Source organism: Gobio gobio, assembly GCF_949357685.1.
Source record: "Gobio gobio genome assembly, chromosome: 13".
Taxonomy (NCBI): Eukaryota; Metazoa; Chordata; class Actinopteri; order Cypriniformes; family Gobionidae; genus Gobio; species Gobio gobio.
Genome location: NC_137106.1, coordinates 28868551 through 28892818, shown reverse-complemented (window position 1 = coordinate 28892818; position 24268 = coordinate 28868551). Strand labels below are relative to the sequence as shown.

The 24268-nt window shown below is 36.4% G+C and overlaps 1 protein-coding gene across 1 annotated transcript in view; it reads right to left on the bottom strand.

Moving 5' to 3' along the window:
• The window catches only part of sorcs3b (sortilin related VPS10 domain containing receptor 3b), a gene marked incomplete at its 5' end in the record, with an annotated part of 72440 nt that overhangs the window by 4802 nt on the left and 43370 nt on the right, over positions 1–24268 (bottom strand). The window contains 18 exons of the mRNA XM_079833097.1: positions 1587–1686; positions 3351–3482; positions 4191–4303; positions 4470–4593; positions 6525–6658; positions 6934–7120; positions 9210–9381; positions 9602–9715; positions 11648–11781; positions 12242–12359; positions 12647–12754; positions 15376–15467; positions 15651–15727; positions 17411–17513; positions 18577–18723; positions 20766–20945; positions 21030–21119; positions 22956–23074. Of these exons, the coding sequence (XP_079689223.1) occupies positions 1587–1686; positions 3351–3482; positions 4191–4303; positions 4470–4593; positions 6525–6658; positions 6934–7120; positions 9210–9381; positions 9602–9715; positions 11648–11781; positions 12242–12359; positions 12647–12754; positions 15376–15467; positions 15651–15727; positions 17411–17513; positions 18577–18723; positions 20766–20945; positions 21030–21119; positions 22956–23074 (2244 nt within the window). The remainder of the gene's footprint in view (positions 1–1586; positions 1687–3350; positions 3483–4190; positions 4304–4469; positions 4594–6524; positions 6659–6933; positions 7121–9209; positions 9382–9601; positions 9716–11647; positions 11782–12241; positions 12360–12646; positions 12755–15375; positions 15468–15650; positions 15728–17410; positions 17514–18576; positions 18724–20765; positions 20946–21029; positions 21120–22955; positions 23075–24268) is intronic.

Here is a 24268-nt window from a genome sequence, read left to right as displayed (position 1 = left end):
AAAAGAAAAGGTGATTCATCAGACCAGGCCACCTTCTTCCATTGCTCTGTGGTCCAGTTCTGATGCTCACGTGTTGGTGCTTTCGGTGGTGGACAGAGGTCAGCATGGGCACCCTGACTGGTCTGCGGCTATGCAGCCCCAAACCCAACAAACTGCTATGCACTGTTTATTCTGACACCTTTCTATCAGAACCAGCATTAACTTCTTGAGCAATTTGAGCTACAGTAGCTCGTCTGTTTGATCGGACCACACTGACCAGCCTTCGGTACCCACGTGCAACAATGAGCCTTCGCCGCCCATGACCTTGTCGCCGGTTCACCACTGTTCCCTCTTTGGACCACTTTTGATAGATACTGACCACAGCAGACCGGGAACACCCCACAAGAGCTGTAGCTTTGGAGATACTTTGACCCAGTCATCTAGCCATCACAATTTGGCCCTTGTCAAACTTGCTCAAATCCATACACTTGCCCATTTTTCCTGCTTCTAACACATCAACTTTGAGGACAAAATGTTCACTTGCTGCCTAATATATCCCACCCACTAACAGGTGCTGTGATGAAGAGATAATCCATGTTATTCACTTCACCGGTCATAATGTTATGCCTGATCTGTACACACACACACACTGCATTCATAATGTTATGTACAGTATATACACATTATATGTAATAATTATGTTAATAATAATAATAATAATACATTAAAAGGTTTCTTTATTAATAAAAAAGGATTATGGACAAAATAAAAATGCTTCAAAGATTTGAAATTCATTAATAAAAATAAAAATGATCCAAACCAGATTTGTTTTTATCAGAAAAATCTTTGATAAATAGAAATAAAAGACACCAATGTGTATATGTTACTGGTATAACAACAACTGCGAAAACACACAAATCTCTTTCAGAGCGTGTCTGATAGTGTGAGAGGCATATCCTTTTCAATAATTCTAAAATCTGTCTCACTCGTTCACACACGCACACACACACACACGCGCTCAGTCCATCCTTCAGCCCTTTGAGGGTTGACGCATGATGATTGTGACCTTTCGGCAGAATGCAGGAGGCAATATGAACCTTTTCCTGTTCGGAGCAATGAAGACAAATGGCCGTGTCTGAAAAGGGTAGAATTATATGTGGCAGAGAGACACTCTTTATGATCCTGTAATGTCATTTCCAACTCACTATATTGGTCATGCTCAGACAGGCTCCGCATTATCAATATTAATCTAAAGTCCGCGGTAGAGTATCCGTTCTCTAGGTTTTCTAGCTCCAAAAGAAGTTTGAAGGATTTGACACAATGGATCGTCAGCAAAGCAATCATGTAGTGTATCTTATATAACCACAGAAGCGTAAAGTCACCTCACATAACCACAGGCAGCACTGTTTTTACCACAACAAGGCTGCAATTAAATGCAGAACACAATGCGGTAGACAGTTTAATGTAATTTATAACAACGGACAACAAGTTCTATAACCGCCGACAGAACCAGTGCAATGTATTTTGTGTTCCTCTGGAAGGATCATCTGAGAACATGGGTTGTCCTATTAAAGCCTTAGGAAGAGAAACTTGTGTTTAGGTCTTACCCAGAGTGAGCTGAGACACAGACACAGTGACCCGCGTGTTAGGCTTCAGATCAAACTGGATCAGGTTCTGATTTAAAGCGTTCACGAAGACCTCCGACATCTGAAACAAGAGGAAGATGATGGTGAGGATTAGGAGAGCTAAAAAAGTAAAGAGCTAAGTGAAACCTGTTATTTTCCGAAATAATCTGAAACGAAAAGCCTTGTATTAATCTATCTGGGCTGCATTTCCCGATAACATTGTCTCTTAGCGCGCTACGAAGATAAAGGTATAACTGAACTAAAGGTATACCATTCCTAGGCGTGTTCCCCGAACTATATCTTAGGAGGTTGCTGAAGGTATACCTTCTTAAGTGCGACGTTAGCAGTGGCTGTCCGTGGCGGCGGTGCTGAATTAGTTTATCAATAGCAAAAAAAATCGATGATTCACTCTATGCAGGTGCTGTTTTACTGTGTTATGTGAGAAAGCGGTGTTCTTTATAATAGAAGCACTTCAGAAATAGTTGAAATTGCATTCATCAGGACTCGGGAGATCTTATAAATATAATCCAAATTGCAAACTAAATTTTAAGATTCTTAGAGTGGTCCAGACCAACCTTACGAAAGAATGACTTACAGAAGATATTCTCAACTAAGATCGTTTCGGGAAACACGTATTAACGTTAAGATACACCTTAAGGTATCACTTAAGAACGACGTAGTGTTAAGAAGGTTTCGGGAAATCCAGCCCAGATTATGATATAAAATATTTCATGTACCATGTTACAACAATAAAGCAGTAAATGTGTAAAAAATGATAGTCATTAATTTAACGTGGACATACACTAGCGTTCAAAAGTTTGAGGTTGGCAAGTTTTTTAATGTTGTTGAAAGTCTCTTATGCTCACCAAGGCTGCATTTATTTGATCAAAAATACAGTGAAAAATGACAAATGTTATTGAATAACTGTTTTCTTTTTTAATAAAAAAAAAAAAAAAAGTAACATATTCCTGTGATGGCAAAGGTGAATTTTTAGCTTTTAATTTTCAATACTCCAGACGTCAGTGTCACATGATCCTTCAGAAATCATTCTAATATGCTGATAAACAGTTGTGCTGCTTAATATTTTTGTGGAAACTGATCTATTTTTTTCAGGATTCTTTGATGAATTGAATTTGACTTTATTTGAAACAAATCTTTTGTATAACATTATAAATGTCTTTACTGTCACTTTTTTTGCTGAATAAATGTATTCATTTCTTTCAGAATAATTTTTTTTTTACTGATCCCAGACTTTTGAACGACATGTCTATTTTTGTTGATTGTTTATCAAAACAATATCTATAAAGGATGCAAAAGGCTTTATTCACATAACAATTGTGAATATGAATAATTTGTATGCCATTTAAAATGTCTTTAAATGATCATACAAAATTTTACATTCGGAAAGCCGCAGGTCATCACATTATATTAACTGAAAATGCAATCAAAAAATAGCGCTGATTTTAGCATAAATTTGAATTATTGTCAAGTACTAATTTGACTGGAGTTTTTATTTCCCTTTATGGTTGCTGGGCATTACATATTCAGTCCATGACATTTTTAAAGTAAGTGCATGTATTTTTCAGCAGGTTTATTCGCTAGTAATAAAGCCTATTTTTATTGCCACTATAATTTATTTAGTCATCAGAGAATCATAATAGGTTATTTTAACAGATTGTATCAATCATCAGACCTTGTCATTTAGGAAGCATTTTATTTCAATACATGTGTATGTGTGGTTATTACCTTATCAAGCTGTTCCTCTGTGTGTGATCTGAATGCCGACTGGTTCGTCTCAGGTAGGATAAAGAGCTCAGCGGCAGTTGGAGATCCAGGGAACACAGAGACCAACAACTGGTCCTCGGGGAAGCCACAAACCTAGAAAAAAACACAAAAAACACAGATAAACACATTTTTCATCTGCTACTAAACATTACATTTATCAGCATGCAACATTCATGACGGGCTCTAATTCACGCATAAGAGCTAGTCAATCATTTCATGCCCGTTTGCACATTAATAATATCTCAGTTAATGTTTGCAAATCACAAGTCCTTCCAGTGAATCTCGAGATGGTTGTAATATTTATGATATGATTTTGTGTAACCGCATTGAAAGCACTCTGTTCAAGTTGAAAATCCAGAGGTATTGGGAGACCATTATATTTGTGCTTGAGCGACTCATTGTAATGGAGTTCTGCGGAGCAGTTCTTTGGCTCTGTTCTTTAATTGGCTGACTGGCTTTAGAGTCTCTCTGTTGCCGCATCAATATTCACTCTGAACTCCTGTGATTCACTCTCGCCAGTAGCACTACATTTCCCTATCTCTCGCTCTCAGACTGAGGGGAAATCAGATGGATGCGTGAGAGCACGTAAAGCCTCTCAGCCAAACACAAACCTCGCCAGAGAGCCCAGAAAGCGCCATCAGGCTTTAAACCAGCAGCGTTTGAGAGAACGGAAAGAGAATAGCTGAAGAGAGAGGAAGCGTGCTGAGCTATCAGCAGCCTTTCAAGAAATTTCACGAGTTCTTTTCAGTTGTTCACTGACACTCCAACAGGAACTGATGATGGACTTTAAGCTCAGTATACCTGAGAGAGCGTTGCCCTGACAACACGCCCCACGTCCTGTCTCCACTCGGCAACCGACGGGTTGTGCTCTTCCAGGTTAGGAGAGAATGACAGCAGCAAAGAACGGAAGAAGTCTGGGAACGAGAGCAACAAGGTAGAGGGAGTTTATTCTTTTGCAGAGAAGCTCGGCCTAAAATTCCTCTTAATTCTGAGTATGTTTTCAATTCTCTGTGAAACTAAAAATATCACATTCTTTATCTCAAAGGACACGCAATGTCGACGACTACAGGAGGTCTTCACCTTTGACAGTGATGATTTTCACATCCTGTAGGACTGTGCCTCCTGCTGACACCTGTACGGTGACAGAGTTGGGTCCCTCTCGAGTGAACGTGTGTGAAACACATCCTTCCAGTGTGATCAGCGGCTAAAAACACACACATTTGAGACGTTCGGATCAGATTTAGCTGCGAAACAGGAACAGGAAAGCAAATCACAACTCTGACTGATATGTGAGTGGCAGAATCATTTATAGCAGAAGACAGTTACAGCCCTCTATGACCAAACTCCCGCTGTGTTTCACGGTTCAGTTGTTATGCTTTTGATCTCGGGGCTTTCCTTAGATATATTGGTCTTGGGAATCTTCCTGCTTTTTCCTAGTATTTCTTAACTAGCCACTCCATTTGTGAAATGTATTTGTGTATTAATATATCGAGGGCTTTGCTGATCTAATTTTGTGGTCCTTTTGTCTTGTTCTAGGACACAATGTTGGGCAGCAGCACTAAAATAGACTGACATTTATAAATGGCATTTTAACATTCACATTCACTCAAAACAACACGGTTACACTTTAATGCTGCCTAGTTTTCCATGGTAATGAAAGTAGTGAATACAAAAACATTCGGTTAAGTTAATGCATTTACTTCACTTAAATTATTTACAAGTATATTCTTTTTTAATATTGCTAACACACTGGAGGCTCTGCTTTTTGCCTGGCTGCACTCTTTGGTGTATATTATTACTTTATTAAACATTGAATGCACCCACAAAAAAAAAAAAACTGGTTTAAAAATCAAATCTGGACTGAAAAACATTTTAGTTGCTTTTCACTGGGACTGTGTTCTGTTTGCATCACCCTAAAATTATGTATAGGAGGAAGGTACACAGGTTAAAATAATAATAATACTATTACAATTAGATATTTCATGAGGAAAATTAAATGAAGACATTCGATTATAATACAAAGCTTCTGTGCAAGCGAGTTTTTAAATGCTTTCAAACTACTCAGCTCTGTGGCAGGTTTCCAGCAGGAAAACGCTCAAGAACTTAGATGCATAGTCATTAAAAGCTGCTCTGCTACTTTTTATGTGTTTCACATCAGAAATGTTAAGCAGACCTGAAAAGAACGATCTCATAGAGTGATTAGAAACATAATTTAGTGATGTTTGAAAGCATCATTAAATAGTGATTCATGTGCCAATAATAACTCTAGTTTAAATCTATCCTAATCCTGCATGAGATAAGAAATCAGAATAAAGTCTGTGATGATCTTGAGAACATTAAGCAATAATTAAAACAAAAACTCGGTAGGATTTTGTCACGTTTTTGAAAGTCTCTTATGCTCACCACGGTTACATTTATTCTGTACAGTGAAACAGAAATATTGTGAAATATTTCTATTTTAATATATTTTCAATTGTAATTTATTTTCAGCATTATTACTCCAGTCTTCAGTGTCACATTATCCTTCAGAAATCATTCTAATATGTTGATTTGGTGCTCAAAAACATTTCTTATTATTAAAAATGTTAGTGAAGCTATATTCAGTGAGTTTTCCCCAGGACTTTTTAATGAACAAAGCTGGAAATCTATTGATATAGAAATATTTTGTAGCATTATAAAAGTCTTTACTGTAATTTATTTCATTTGTCCTTGCTGACTAAAAGTATCAATAAAAAAATAAAAAAAAGCATCCAAACTTTGGAATGGTAGATTAAAGTGCCTTATGTCAAGAGATCTGGGCTTTTTAACTGGGCTACATTTCTGCACATTTTCCCCTTGTGTTTTTCCAACTATGCCTGCCAAACTATTTTTGACTGAGTTAGAATTCAGTTACTCTTTTTCTTTTGGTTTTAGATGGAAAACACACAGTGTCGCAGTATATCCCTCACCCAAACGTGGCTTTGCTTTTTACTTATTTGACCTCCATCCTAAAACAGGTTTACCTATATGACCCTGGCAAGCACAATATCTTTGGCAGAGCGCTTGTTTTGTTAGAGGTCAAAAGCAATACTGGAATAGCTGCCTAACTCATCTGGGCTTCTGGGCCACATGTATATAAATACTCAGCGTTTGAACCTCTGTGTTGTTATTGAACCACCAGTAGAAGGTAGTGGTCCTGGGCTGACTGGGCCACAGCACTGCTGTCAGGTTGGTCTCTCTTCCTCTGATGACGACCACCGGTGCCGAAAGAAAGATACGCTCCACGGGACCTAACATTACACATCAGACGTGATATCTCATCAGACACAATATGAAGTCAATAACGATCACATTTAGCACTGTACACAACAGCAATTTCTGCTTCTTCACATCCTTCATTGAGAGCTGGCTCTGAAATAGATTGTCTAGATGTGCAGTGAGTGGCAAAAAGTAATTTAGTGTGACAGGAAAGAGTTTTTTTTTTTTTTTTTTTTACAGTGATGACAATGGCTTCTTATAGAGAATTCAAATTCTTAGGAATATATGTGTGTGGTCATTTACATACTAGTGATGTGCAGATAGACCGAGCTGCTGTCAGACCCCTGACTGTTCTGAGCACGTGCGGTGACCCTGAATATCCCAGCGACCCTGTACGTGTGTGTGATGCTGTCACCAAGACGACTTATATTGGAGTATGACACTGAGATGCCATCTCCAAAGTCCACATGTAGACTTGTAGACAATGAGTCACCCTACAGAAATAAAACAGAGGAAAAAGCAGATATATTGGTAACACTTAATAATAACTGCACACTATGAATCATTATTTGAGCATTAGTAAATAGTTAATTCATCATTTATAAAGCATTAATAGACATTAATAAACAGTTTATAAATGCAGCTGTAAATGCTTTGTTCTTGATTTATAAGCATTTATATAATATTTTTAATAATTGTGTTTTCATCCTTTATTAATGATTAATTTATAATTTCTAAATTAAGTATTACATTATTTAAAAACCAGTTATTAGGAGTTGTCAGAGGTTCATAAGATCATGTAGAAAATGTAAGTAAATGATTCATATTTAAATGTACATTTATACATATTATTTAGACATATAAATTGTTACTCAGCGTGTTAATAAATGCTTTATTAACACATATTCCTACTGTAATTTATGATTAATTCAGGTAGTTATAAATCATAAAACAATTTTTTGTGAGCACATCTAAAGTGAGGACGATTTATGCCTTGTAACGCTTTTACAAAGGAGATTTAAAGGCTCAGTTATCAGGAAACAAACACAACACAAAGTGATACAGAACAAAGAAATATTTATTTCAAGATGCAAAAAATTTTACTGTATAACTGTACACTAAATATAACATGAAAAATAAACCTCTGCAATATCATATAAAAATAAAAAAGGAACTAAACAAGCAACAAAATGAATAAAAAGCAACATGAACAAAATAAGAAACCAAATGAATATATGCCAACAAAATAACCAACAAAATGAACAAAAAAGAACAAAATAAGCAAGAAAGTGAATATAAATAAAAAAACAACAAAATGAATAACTGAGCCTTTAAATCTCCTTTGTAAAAGTGTTACGAGGCATAAAGAGTCCACACTTTAGATGAGCTTACAAAAATAGTTAACAGACAACTACTAAATGTGTTATAACTACCTGAATAAATCATGAATTACAGTAGGAATATGTGTTAATAAAGCATAAATAATAAGATGTATAAATGTACATTTAAATAGTTTATTAATAAAGGACTTGCACTTTCTAAAGGATCTTATGAACCATCTTACAACAGCTGCATTTATACATTTTTGTATTTATTGTATTTATGCTTACTAATGTCTATTAATGCTTCACAAATTATGAATGAACTATTTACTAATGCTTAACTAATGATTCATAGGGTGAGTTATTATAAAGTGTTACCAAATTAGGAACGCAAGTAACAGTTACACTAGTCAAGTTTTTCACAATACACATTGTTTCACTGCAGCTATACAGCAAATCAAACTGTTATGTCTCTAATGCATTAGTGTTTTACCATAAAGAAAGTTTTACACTACTGTTCAAGTTTAGGGTCGGGAAGATTTTGTTTCTTATGCTCACTAAGGCAGCATTTATTTGATCCAAAATACAGTATGAATTTTCAACAGTCTTCAGTGACACGTAATACCTCAGAAATCATTCAAATATGCTGATTTAAGTAACATTTCTTATTATTATCAATGTTGTGCTGCTCGATATTTTTGTGGAAACCGCAATGCATTTTTTTAGGATTCTTTGATGAGCGCAAAGTCCAGCATTTAAGTGAAGTAGAAATCTTTTGTAACATTAAATGTCTTTACTTTCACTTTTAATACATTGAATTGAATGAATGAATGAATGAATGAACGAACGAATGAATGAATGAATGAATGAATGAATGAACGAATGAATGAATGAATGAACGAATGAATGAATGAATGAATGAATGAGGTATTTATATAGCACATTGCCTATGAACACACAAAATCTTACTGACCCCAAACTTTTAACGGTAGTGTAAGGTTCATTAGTAGCAGTGTAGTTAATTTCAATTAAATAATAACAAAACAGCAGTCTAGCAAATTATGGATTGGTGGCTCAAGACAGTATTGATGAATGAGACTCCTTTATGAGATTTAGGGTTTTGGTGGTTTGGAAATTTGTTTTACTCTTGAAGTTGTCTCCCACCAAAAAAAGTTTGAGAACTATTAATGTAAAGCACAACACCTCCACCTTCCTCTTCCTAAATGAATTACTTTGTGTGTATGTGCAGCTGCTAACTCACATTTTGCAAGGCTACTCTGAAGGTGATGTTTGTTCCCAGTACAGCAGTGAGCTGAGAGTTGATGGTGCTCAGTTGTAGGCCACTTGGTGCTATGGGTTTACACTGTTGCATTCTGGGACTCAGTGTATCTTTCAGACCTCCTCTACAGTTATTCAACAGCACTCTCCTGTACCTGCACCGACATGCATAAATACTTTAGAAAACACCTCTGTTACCAGCAGAAACACAAAAAGTTGTTGATACACAAACAAAAAAGGTTTTACTCAAAAAATCTTATGCAGGCTACATATGGTCATCTAGGGCAGGACTGCTATTACTTTATAAGCCAAACAGAAGATGCCACAAAGAGATTCATATTGCATCATACTGCAAAATCTGTGCGTGTGTGTTACCCTGTGCTGTTGCGGAAGCGCTGTCCATGGCTGCAGGTGTGTGCTGGTAAATTGACATCATACCAGAATGCAGGTGCACATTTTCCACCGGCCTGTCTCTCAAACCCATAATCACTGCAGGGAAATCATAAAAACACATCAATTATTCAGTTTGTTTAAGCTCCTCTCTATGATGCCACAGCAGTCTATAGAGAAAAGTGGCTTGAATATATACTGTATAGACTGTACTTTACATACACTGCAAATAAAGGGTTTTCAATGGCTCTCTCATGTACAAGGATCAACTAAAAATGTATTTTAAAATTTTCACTGTATTGTTCTTGTGTAGACAAAACGAGATGAAATATGAAAGGTTCCCACAATATGAAAGGTTCCCACTCTATATGACATGATTTTTCCTTGACCTTTCCAGTCAATTGCTAAGGATTTAAAAAAATAAAAAACGGTAACACTTTAGTATGGGGAACACATATTCACTATTAACTATGACTTTTGACTTTTTTACGTTTAGGTATTGGGTAGAATTAAGGGATGTAGAATAAGGTCATGCAGAATAAGGCATTCATTTGTGCTTTATAAGTACTAATACACAGCCAATATCCTAGTAAGATGCATGCTAATAAGCAACTAGTTAATAGCGTGAATTGGACCCTAATTAATAAATAGTTAATTGGACCCTAAAATAAAGTGTTACCAAATATTTTAAACCCAAGCAATTATATACAATTACATGTATCATTTTTATTTAAATTATTTGAAAATGAATTAAAATGTACCTGCCTTATTTTCATTTATTTCTAAAAAATATGAATTAAAAAGTGCACCTTTCCACACATCAGCTGATTTATCTGTTGAATACCTCACTAAATTGCACTCAGAACATTGTTATTTTTAGCATTAATTATATACTATTGCAGTATTTATTAATATTTTGAATTAGCTTTTATTTTTATATTTCCATTTTAGTTATTTTATGTTATTTTGCCATTTGTATTAGTTTTTTAATATTTCTATTTAGCTTTATTTTTATTTTAGTTTAAATTTGAGTATTTTTAGTAATTCAACATAAACTTCAACTTTTATTTCAGTTAGTTTTAGTTCAAATTTTCTTCTAATAGTTATGTTTTATATTAGTTTATATATATAGTTTATATTTCAATTCAAAAGTTTTAGATACCAATAACAACACTGACTTGGAATCAAACTATCGAACCTTTTTTTATTTTTATTTAAAGGAAGCTATTATGGTAAATGTAGTGTAGAAAATGGGAAATGTATGAAAGATAAAAGGCTAAGCCGTTTGCAAGAGCAAATGTCAGCTTTAAATCAATAACACTTAAATAGTCGAACTCATACAAACCCTGATGAGCAAACATTTCAGCAGCACGCTAGCCTCGAGTTGTGCGTTTACGACGTATAAACTGGGATCAGGGCTAAACTCAGTAACACCAGCTCCTTCAGGCTAATCAGATCACTGCCACATTTATCATCCATTTAAATATTCATTACTTATTCATTTGGAGATAATTAATCATTTGACATTATGCTAATTTTGCGCGCCTCTCATTCATATGTGTAATTTGCCTAAGAGCAGACGACTCTAATGGAGCCTGTGTGCGGTACAAGAGAGATTTATGTCGTCGTTATGATCAGTGCAGGAGTGTGTCTCCATGTGCATCGTGGTGGGCTTGTAAAGACATCTCCATCAGTATAGCGATATGATTACGAAAGACCGATGTAAAACCAGGCTTTTACCTTGCCGCCTCAAGAGCAAGCTAATTTAATGTAGCGACTGCAACAATATCATAAGCTGCACTGAGCAGACGCTTGACAAAGGACAGATGAAGAGAAAAACCTTGTTTTTTTTTTACATTCAAATGCCACTTAATTAATCTGTATAATTGGTTGGATCCCTGCAGCTTTTGTTCTCTGCATGCAACACTGAGTCCTTTGATCCGCAAGAGTTACTGTCAGTCATTTCCTCCATTGGAAAAGCAGCTGCTCTGCATTTCCGCGTGTGCGCACGTATGCGTGCCTGTGACTCACCACTCAAAGTCATAGAGGGTGCAGATGCAGGGCTCAGCTGAAACGACTCGAGAATACTCCCGACCCAGAGTGCAGCGTGTCCCTGGCTTCCTCTTCATATACACCTGTCTCTCTCCCATCACACACACCTCGCCCTTAAAATGCACATAAATATGTCACTTATTCACATGATTTCCCCCAAAATAGGCTCACAGTTTTCTAGTTACATTGGATCTTACGCTCCTTCTGCTTAACTAAGGATGGCTACAATCGTTTTTAGTACAATACGAATGTTAAAAAGCGTATTGTGCTTTCCAGAAAACAGATTTGACATGCAATAGATGCGGAATGTAAAAACACAAGTGAGAGTCCAAGCTGATGGACAACGTCACCAACATTATGTGCCGATATCTGTTGCAAAAATCCATTACGACTCCATTAATTTCTATTCTGCTTGGGCATGTTACCCCAGAGGTGAAAATAATCTCGCGTGCCGCCCTAATTACTAGCGAATTCAGTGCCAAAAGAAACTCATGGTGAATGTTGAGTGAGTGAATTAGTGCTTTGCTGTTGAGACCGAACAGCAAGGCGTGCTGATAAATGTGAGGTGACAACCTTGTTATGGAGGTGCCATGTCTGAAAGTCTCCGTCTGTGCATTTCCGCCCAAACAGGGAGCTGTAGTCAATCTTTATCAGCTGCCAGTCGGAGTGGTAACTAAAGTGCCCGAAGAATCTACGAGGACAGAGGTGCTTAAGTACAACTGGATCTGTTTACTTTTACATTATTTACAGGACCAAAAGGACATTTTGCTATGGCAAATCCGTAAAGGACTAATAGGAAGTGTCAGTAAAACTACAGTGCTGTCGGTACAAGTAAGTGTGCAGGATCATAGTACAGACATGCAAATGAAAAGATGTAATCTGATAATAATGATCCCAAGTAAGCGAGGGTTCATTACTGACACCTCCTGGACTATTTAGATCAGTTTGTCTGAGAAGATGAGGTAAAATGGTTCTTACGTAATGATGCGATTCTCAGCCTCTGGAGTCATCAAAACCCCGTCGACAAATAGGGGTGTAGCTGAAAAGCTGAGTTTGTCCCACTGCCGGCCTTCATCCAAACTAATCCTAGACACATACACAAATCTTTTTCATTTCACAGACAAAGCACATTAGGTTCACATTCGGATTAATATACTGTACAGTGCACATTTGACAAAGACATAAAAATAGAAGATGCATTTGTTCAGTCATCTGAGAACATTTAGCAGATCCACCAAAACAAGTCATTGTGGATTCACTGCATTAACATTTAATGTGGGCTGCATCTGCATAATTACATTAAAATCAAATCTAATATATGCTCCTTCAACAATATCAAGACAAAATTATTCACCATACCCCACTTGTGTTTACATTAAACGTCTAATCATTATTAGTCATGTATAATGTATATTATGTCTCATTACACATTCAATCTATTTTGCATTTCATCGTTCTATTATGTTGCATCTCCTAATTCTGCTTTCCTTCTGTCCTTTGCATTACGTTTATTATTTTGCTATGTGTAAGTGCCTCTTCAGTGTGTTTTGTTTTCAGATCTTGTTTTTTCTATGAATATCCTGTCCTATAAAGCCCCTCACTGTGTCCATGACATTTATTCTTGTGTATTTAGACGAGCCCTCCTGTATGTTGAATGTTTAACCTGACCAGGTTGGTTGTGTGCTAGTTGTTTTCTTGGGAATCTTAGTTTAGATAAAGTTAATTTCGGCATAATTTGGTTACATTCTTTGAATAACAAACTGCAACTATCTGGTATTGCTGAGTCTTCAGAAAGTGCATTTCTGCATTCATGCTTTTAATATTAAAACAATATTTCATTTATACACTCTCCACCATTCAAAAGTTTGGAGTTATTATTGGATCTTTTATGAAAGTAATACTTTTATTCAGCAAGGAGACATCAAATTGATCAAAAGTGACAGTAAAGATCCCAAAGGCCCAATTTGAACGATCTGAGCACATGGCACAGGTGCACTTAAGGCGTGTCCGAATCCACTTTTGCTAGTTTAACGACCGAGAAAACGGTTGACGTGCCAGGCGCATGGTCCAAAAGGGTTGTACCTAGTCTCTTAATGAGTCATGGGTGAGTAACGTGCAAGAAACCAATCAGAGCTCCATCTCCCATTCCTTTTAAAAGCCAGTTGCGCTCGCACCTTGGCAGATTCGCTATTTACATGGTGGAATTTGTGAGCGGAAATACTGAACACTTATTCTCCCATACAGGAATCCTTTTATTTTTAATATTTAAAAATGTTTGTGTGCTGCTGCACGTCCCTGTGTGTGTAATAAGCAGAGTGTACGTGCGTTGTGCACCCACCTATAAGCGCATATTACTAACGCGCTCTTTAAATAACAAAAAAAATACTGCGCCAAAAACGACGTCGCCATTGACCAACAAAAACCTGGTCTAAAGACAATGGTGCAGTCGTTGTCAGGTGCCTCAAAGTAGCAACGCACAAACAATGCGCCTGAACAGACCTCATTTTCAGACCAGCACGCCCATGGGTGAACAGATGGGAGCAAGTGCATTTGTTATTTAAACAATGTGGCGCTGGATGTGAAAATGATAACTGCGTCAGGCTGAAAAAAAAAACATGCTGTATGATAGGGCCCTATATGTTAAGATTAAGTTATATTCATCAAAGAATCCTGGAAATTTGTATTAGTTTCCACAAAAATATTAAGCTACACTAACTGTTTTCAACATTGATAATAATAAACATGTTTCATGAGCACCAAATCAGCATAGAATGATTTCTGAAGGATCACTGATGTGACAATGAAGAAAATTGACAGCTTTGCCATCACTGGAATAAATTATATATATATATATATATATATATATATATATATATATATATATATATATATATATATATATATATATATATATATATATATATAAATAATCATAAGATTGCTGTTTTTACTGTATTTTGGATCAAACAAATGCAGCCCTGGTGAGCATAAGAGACCGCTTTCAGAAACCGACCTCAAACTGTTGCATATCTTTACTTCACAATGCTTTTAAAAGCTTAGCTCTCTGTATTTCATTGTTTCCAAACTGAAGTTTCTTCACCATGGCATCTTGTCATGTAGAAAGGAAATATTTTCTGGTGTGGTGTTTCTGTTACTGTAGATATGGGTCAAAGTCATCCAAGTTGATGGCTGAATACCCACACATACATCAGAATCCTGTTCTAACATCAGCAACCCACAGGAGGATACAAATTATCTTCCACAGCCTAATTGATCCTGACAACGTTTCAGAGCTTAGTACATCAAAGCCGCGGGTGTGACGTGGCAGGAACAACATGTGAACGGAAGCCCACCGAATCCCACCTTTGCTTCAAACCTTAACCCTCCCCAACATGAGCATAAAAGCCCTGGCAAACACAGCCACCTGCACTACAAAGCCATGACAGGCACTTTCCGCTGAAAGGATTCCAAATGTTTGATATGATAAGACCTATTGCCTGCTGTTTATATCTGCCAGTCCTCATATCAAAGCTGACGTTTAAGGATGTGGGAACTTCAAAAACTTAGCTTGAATAAAAAATATCCAAAAAGTTAGAGATGAACTGCAATGAACTCAAAAATGCATAATCTCTCTAGTGTTCTCATACATATCATTTGTGAAGGCAGTGCATTTATTAATGTGCCTGTTTGTATGTATTTTATCTTACCATAAATGGCGTGTAGGTACGGCAGATTGTGTAACAGCTAATAAAGCCCCTCCGTGGTCCAAAAACCAGACACTGTGCTCCTCTTCAAAGATCTAAAGACAGTGTTTACAGAGTCAAAAACCTGCAAGGTAATTCAGCATCCTGTCTCTTTGTGTTTTTCACATTTCTTTTAGTTTCAGCTAGTTTGAATGGTGATCAGAGACAAGATGCTTTATCTCAAGACTACAATACAGTCAACACTCAAGGAGGTGACTCCAAGCAGGTGAGCAGTTTACCTGTCTCCATGTGTTGCCGGCATCAGAGGAAATGAACATTCCCGTATTAGCGAAGGAAAGCTCAGGCCCAATGTTACCTGAGAGGAAAAATGCTGCTGTAACTCTGACAGATGGATTATTATTAACCAAACACATGGAGTAGATATACTGGAGGAGATTTGAGGAGATTCTATTTCAATAGTTTATTAGAATAGAAAAGACAATAGAATCCCAACAGGTAAAATAATAACTACAATTTAAAAAAAAACTCTGTGGTCTGTGGTATTTAGCGTATTTGGGTAATTATGCACACATAAGCAAGAACATAAACCCAATTTTAAGCTCTATACTGCACAACAAAGGCAAAACTATTGAATTTCAATTAATACATTTTCTCACATTTGATCAGAAACTGAGCATAGAAATCGGTCTGTCACAAGACAGTTCATAGTCTAAGTTTTTTTCTTCTTAATACTTGCCAAATACTTCCACATATATGACACATATAAGTAATTGTTTCCAAAGTGAAATAATTTGCTTTTATATTGTCATTGTACCCAAGCTAATTTTGGAATATAGATATAAATAATATAAATATGGATAAACACTTTATTTTATTCATAATGTTAAAAACTAGTTAATACAAACATGACAAAAAACTTGCTGATTCGATACACTCCGAAGTTTCATGAAGCAGTGTTTTGAAATCGGTTATCACTATATAAGTCGTTATTTCGTTAATTCTCGCTTTATAATATTAATATTGAACCACTGTACACACATGGACTGATTTAATTATGTTTTTAGTACATTAATGGATCTTGGGGGTGTAAATTGCAATTTGCTCCCTCACTGAGCCTTCAGATTTCAACAAAAATATCTTAATATGTGTTCCGAAGATGGATGGAGGTCTTACGGGTGTGGAACGACATGAGGGTGAGTAATAAATGACATTAATTTCATTTTTGGGTGAACTTATCCTTTAATAGTGAATATGTGTTCCCCATACTAAAGTGTTACCCTTTTTTTTTTCTCCAAATATTTTGCGCCCCTTTTTGTCGTCTCCATGGGGGTCCTTGGACATCAGCTTGAAAACCCCTTGTCAACGAGACGTGATTTAAGTCCTTTAGGTTAACTCAATTGTGTAGTTACATTTTGCCTTTGCACAGCAGTATAATATTAAATCAATAATCTATGATGTCCTGATGAATTCCTCGTGCACATTGACTGGTGGGGTTAATGCCAGTTGGGTATGAGTGCCCTGAAAGACCACAATCATCATGACGCCTGATGAAGAACGTTTGGTAAAGCTGTTGGGAGTGACAAAAAAAACATTTTTCGAATCCCACATTTATATACTCAGAGCATGGGAAAGTGATTGCGGAACAGCTGTCGGACATGACAGGCAATTATGAATGTGGAAGACACCGGTCATATTTTCTGCGTGCTCTGCATGGCTAACTTTTTGAGTGCGCATCTATCTAGACTCATGCAGGAAGCTATTTGGGCTTGAGTTTTGAAGATAACTTTATAATGAGTCTGACAAGCAAAAGAACAGCATGAAATGAGTTTTTGTTCCAATCATGCCAAACTCTGCAGCTGCAAAACAAAAAGATGTAACTTGAAAGCCATGATGTGGCCACTCAAAATAGATCTGCATTTAAAAGCACGCACATTTATATCCCTTCTCTATTCTAATTCACCAGAAACACTTATGGGACCGTACTCAAGATGCCACAAGCATAAAAAACAAAGGAAGTGGCACAGTTACACACACACACCTGTGGCCACTATAATCCCTGGAGCGGAGTGTTTGGTGGAGATAGTGTCAGGTGTGTAGGGGTTTTCAGACATCTGCAGGTGAAGGTGCAGGGAGCACGACGGCTGAAAATGAGAACATTACACAGTATTAAATCATATTTCAATACATTTACATGTATCTACATAATCTCCCCTGCATCAACCGACTGTAGCATCAGCTTTCAAAAGCCGTGCAAATTAATCAGTTTCAGATCTCCACGGCTTCTGTCCATATTTTAAGTATCCCTTACAATTAGTGTGACCCAGTTCTTGCCAAAACTAACAAAATCAAATCTTTGATTTTAGAGCTTCAAAAAACCATAATGTAATTAATTAGATTTCAGCATCAGTAGGCTACAGTGTCAGAAATACAGTTAAATAAACGCAATTCAAGTCTATTTGCATGCAAGTAGCAGCAAACCATTGTTCACACAAGTTGTACAAGCTTCTGATTTCTTGTTCTCAATTCCTCTTGGTTGTTTAAAGTTGGTAATAAGTCCCAAAATACCCAAAGCACAAGGACTGGAAAAAACTTATTTCATCTTGTCTTTCTAAAGAATGACAACACATGTGCAAACAGAGAGAACCCAATGTCTTTTGGTGCAGCAGAAAAAAGTAATTAAGATTTCCTGAGATCTGCTGATAAATGAACTCTAGTTGTTCAATGTGTCTTAATTGAAATCACCAATCTTCCAGAACAGTGTAAAACATCAGTGAAAGTCATTACAAAGATACAGAGAAGGTAGTGTGTCTTAATCAAACCATCAGAAAGCACTGAATTCAGAGCTATTGTTTGGTAGCCGGTGGTTCACCCTCATCTCACTGTGAGACTAAAGGAGTTCCTCTTTGCAGGGATCCACTGTAAACGTGAAACGTGCGTCAACGCTGTAATGTTTTGTTTTCGTCTGACCATAGTCAAGTAGGTGTGTTTGAGTGAAATGTAATGTATATAATGGGTGTGTCTGATGCGGTATCTTTTTTAAATAAAAGTGGACGTGGCTGCAGTGTGTGCGTCACATGTCCACATTATTAATGGCTGTTTTATGTTAAATAGTATTTCACCTACTTTTATGTTGGTGATTTATGCCTTTTTTTTTGGCAGCGCCTTCATGGAAATGTATAACTGGATAAATTTAGCGGTTCTCACCAGGATGCAGTTGATGTCATGTCCTGTAGTGTCTTTTGCCGGAGGCTGTAGTAATCTCCATGTCTGGCCTTTGTTGTAGGTAATATATGTTCTCATCTGCATGTCTTCTTTTTTATTGGCAATGATCAGCCCACTAACACCTGACACCTATAGGAAAAGAAAAATAATCAGATTTTTTTATTCTGATAATTTGTTTTATTCTGTGTTCAATATAATGTATATTGATATATAATACACCCCCCCCCCCCACTTCACCATATCAAATATATAAAATAAAGATATCCAACATTCTTATCAAGATGCCAAAACGCGTTTTGTGATTGTTTTGTATGAAATATTAAAGATTATAACTTAAACAACACATTGTTCTAAAATCGGGTTTTATTCTGGCATGTTGAATAAGCGTTCATCGAACGCACCAGCACGTTCACTTGGAATTTTTTTTCTCATAAAAGCTGAAAGAACTAACAATACTCCGTCGTTTTGGGTCATACAGATAAGAGTATATAATTCAGACCTGTAAAAGGCCTACTTTTATTTATGTCCACTCACAATAACAATAAAACGTTGTGCTTTTGTAAAATAAAGAGAACAAAAATTTTCTTTTTTGTTGTCTCAGTCTCCGGGAACTTTTTATGACAGCTAGATAAAAAACCCATGGTTTGTGATTTATTTTCACGAATAAAAGTTTTTCAAAAACAAAAACGATTTTCACAAATCGCACCCTGTATATATATAGAAATTATTATATATATTATAATTATTTGTATTATTAATATTATTAGGGGTGTAATGGAACACAAAAATGACGGTTCAATACATACCTTGGTTTTAAAGTCATGGTTCAGAACGGGTTCGTTACACAAGAAGGGAGAAAAATAAACATAAATTTTTTTTTTTTTTATTAAACAGTGGTTCACTGAACAAATCGGTTCTCTGTCTTTAAATAAATTGAATTATAATTTTTAAAAATCTATCTCTGCTGATGCTGTAAACTATATAGGGAGCCCTTTCTTGTACATCACTAGGCCTATTCAAAGTTAACAACAGAGCCCAAACTATTAAATTCAGTTGCTATTTATTTTTTAGATATAATAATCTACACTCACATAAAAATTTTATGCAAACATGCAAATTGCATAACGTCTAAAAAACTTCTAAATCTAATTATAAAATCATGTTTCTACCCAATTCATTGTTAAAAAACTAATTTACACAGTGGTCATAACAAGACAGGTTAAGTAAAATATACAGAAAATATAGGCTAATATAGTAGCAAAACATTTATCTAGCAAACTAACAAGCTGTGGACATTGAATGACTTGCCTGAGGTAAATGTAATGCTACGTGACATTTTTTACAAGCTGTTTTATTGACGTCTTGCAACGGTTCAAACACTGATTGAGCGACTACATATTATACGTTTCAATAAGTTGTACTGTATCTTTCAACATACCTTCAGATGTTCATTAACGTTTATTCTGTAACTAGCATTAAAGAGGAAGAGATTATTGTGTTCTCTTGCGCTCCGCACTGCCCCTTAAACTGAGGCACTAAAGTGATCTGTCATGCCACATCAAAGAGCGTCAACACGGCATTCATTGTTTGACTTTGTGATAAAATGGACAGAATGTGAGAGATGAGACTGTTTCTTATCGAAAGTAACAAAACACAGAGCTTGTTGTGATTATTGGTGGTTAATGGTCTACAACTCTGTATTACATGTGTACCGAACCAAAAGATACATACCGAACATTCTCAGTACGAATACGTGTACCATTACACCCCTAATATTTTTTTTTTTTTCAAATTACAGAGATTAGTTTGTGTCCTTTGGCTAGAAGTGAAAAGAGGAGAACGAAGGGATATCAGGTTCTACATTATTGCAGATAACCCTAATTTCTTTTTGCATTTTTGCTTACACTTCAGTTTCTGGATGTTTTCCGTTGCTCTCATTATCAGATGTTCTTCTTTTATTTGTATTCATAGTGTTTAATGGCATAACTTCAAACACGGCTGTTTTGTGCTGCAATGCACAGTTCCCTGTTCTACTTTCAAAAATTCCTGGAGAAAGCCATGCTAATTACAAAAGTTTTCCAATTTGCACACAATATGTATTTGGGAACATTCAAGATGGTAAACAAACTTAATTAGCAAGCACTATCAGGCCATACTACATATTCACAGACCTTGTAGACATCCACAATGAGGTTTCCTGAGAGACCGCGGGAGGTACGGAGGTTTGGGAGCGAGCGGGTGAAGTAGACTCCAGGTGTGTCAGAGATGTACAGACTATAGGTGTCATTTTCGTTCCATTCCTGAACTGCTGCCAACACTTGCCCCTCATCTGTACTGACAATGTGCATGTCCTGCATGGAGAACAGCTGTTAGAGCCACATACATTTCATCTGACAACTTATTTGTGACAGCTAGTGCTGTGTCATATATCTTACTTTGGGTAGACAGTATTTAGGGAGCTGTATGGTCCTAAAGGGCCCTCGTTGATAGGACACAAAGTATGTAGTTCTTCCTGCTGTGGTTAGCTGACACACACACACACACACACACACACACACACACACACACACACACACACACACACACACACACACGTCACAGAAAGCATTTACAAGGATATACAACAGATCAGTGTTTTACACCAGTCAGAACTCAAGCTTGCTTGTCTATCGTAGAAGTGACTTTCCTTTGCTCATGATCTGATGTTTTAGTATCTCAGAGTGGCTCGGTTCACGATAAATGCAGCAAACTATCTCTGCATGTGCTTTAGGAGCGCAATGTGCAGCATTACCAGCATAACATTTTTGTGGACAAATGATTACAGCATTTCACTAGATTTGTAATGAGACACATAAACATGTTTTCTGCCAACATTTATGCTAGAGGGTTAAACTCTTGCAATTGAAAAAATTAAGACATGAGTATTGTAAAGTATAAGTAAAATGATTAATATATAAAGAGTTCAGATGCAAAAGCCTCTTAAAGCCACTTCGGTCAAAAATGAGATAACAATACTGAGTGAATGCGCTCCGCATATAGTATACGTTCATAAAATACTTTCACTTCAAACCCACTAAATCCCAGCCTCAGCCCATTCAGAAGAACCGGTACTTAGGTAGAAACCTACACATACAAGCCTGACAAAAATGCTTATTTTAAAGAAAAACATCAGACGGACTTAGAGGCTTTTCCATCTGAAGTCTTCATATATACACACTACAGGAAATTTTATATATATATATATATATATATATATATATATATATATATATATATATATATATATATATATATATATATATATATAAAATTTCCTGTAGTATCGAAAATGGCATTGAATATCGATATTTTTCAAGCTATTGTATCAAAGTTACAAATACCAGTATTGTGACAACACTATCTCATGCAATCCTTTTTACTTTTTGAAATGTTTTAGTTTTATTATGTTTTAAAGCATTTATTTGTCGCAGGTTACTTCAGGTTTCGAGTATGTTTTACAAGAATACTATTTCAGTCTTTTATCTTCAAAATTTCATGTATAATTCAATGTGTTACTTGCCGTTTCATTGCAATTATTTGTAAAATATACTTTTAATATAAAATATATATTTTTTTACATGCACACTTCAAGCTACAGCATTGGTTTTTTTTTTGACAATGCACAATTGAATATTTTAAAGATTAAATCACATTATCTAGGTCTTTTAGTCTGACTTCACAAAAATGGTAACAAACTATTGTTTTGGTCAGACTGATATCGAGCTTCTAAAGTGCATTTACTGAATGCTGAAACTGGACTCACACGTGCGCACATCATGTTGTATACACTCTTATCAAGTAGATTGTAGCTATTAGGTTGTAAACATAGTGCATTAGGGGTCTAATGCTTCGATTGATCTAGTGTCAACAGAGCTTAGATGTTCAAAGAATGAGGCAGTGTGTGTGTCCACTTTTACAAGGTGAGGATGGTGCTATACAGTGTTTTCCTGCGAGAGGTGTGGGGTGTCAGCCAGTCTCTTGTTCCTGTGCTTCTTGAATCAATATCCTCATTATTCTCTGTCAACTCAAATCCAACAGCTTCAAGCAACAAAAGTCAAAAGAAAGTCGCTTGTATTGACAGAGGAGGGTCCTGGTTTGGGATTCTCACTAAAAAACCTGCCCTGTCCTCCCCTGGACCGATGTTAAAGATGGAGAGGCTGGTTTCAGTGGTTATCACTCACTTACACGTCACTGACAGAGATAAAAGGAGGGCTATAAAAAGAGTCAGACAGAGGTGGCACACACACATATTTTCGGTATCTCCCACACCAGTTTAAATCACATACACTTACGTACTTTATGAAACGCACACACTTCTGTACCTGCAAGAAGATGTATTGGTCCTGCACTACGAGGGAGTTGGTGTCAATTCGGCCACTGAATGGATACTGCCTACCCTCTTCTGAACACTTTTGTGCTCGGCAGGTAATATACTGCATTTCTGTGAGACACACACAAACATTTATCAACACAGGATACGCTTGTGCACAAGAACGCCTTGATCTACACCAAAAAACAGATGATCAATATCTCTCACTCTCACTGACACACACACACACACACCCACATAACAAACACAATCTAAAACCTACACACAAACTTCCCACACATCTCTATGTCTAGCCAAATTAATCAGTGCTCTCCATTATCAGTCTCTCTACTAGCGATCCATCCTCACTCAGAAGGGAGAGAAAGAAGGGGTGGGAGTAAAACTACAAAAAAACAAAGGAGAGAGCAAAGAGAGAAAGAAGAAAAGAAGCCCATACAGAAACAATAAATTAGGATTACTACCCATTTTTTCTGATTCAGGTATCACTGAACAAAATGCTGAATTTTTTTAACACTAGAACCGCCAGGGGTCGTTGAATACCTAAAACCAGCGGGTAAAATTTACCCATGCACATGACTACCATTTTGATATGGCTAGAAAACATACTATGTCACTGTATTATGCCACTGTCTTCACAAAGTAATGTCTAGAGTCAATTATTATTTTTAGTCATCAACTATGTTTTTGTCCTGGTGTTTTATGTTCAAGGCAGGATACACTAAATCACTGAATATAGGCCAAACCAGCCTGCAATGACAACGAGAATTAGAAGGAATAAATACATATTTGGGTGGCGTAATATTATCAATTGTGACTAAAACTGATTACTGCTATCTCAGCGGGTTGGCGTTGCCTAGTAACACAGAACATTAAAACATAAGGGGCACGAAAATGACAGGGCTAAAATAAAGGCATTATATAAGTAAATTTGACCTGTTGGCGCTTATAGGCATAAATGTCAAGTTTTTAATCTTGTTTTATCAAAACAAATTTTAACAACAGGGGATTGTAAAATCTGACAATTTTAGAAAAAGTCAATGGGCCCTATCATACAATTGGCGCTTTGCAGTGCCAGGCGCAATGCAAATGTTTTTTGCTAGTTTCAGCCCGACGCAATTTTTATTTTCACATCCTGCGCCACGTTGTTTAAATAAATTTGTGAGACCATGGGCGTGCTGGTTTGAAAACTAGGTGTGTTTAGGTGCTTTGTTCAACGTGCGTACACTCTGCTTATAACACACACAGGGACAGCACAAAAACATTTTTAATTATTACAAATAAAAGGATTCCTCTCTGAAGAAGTGT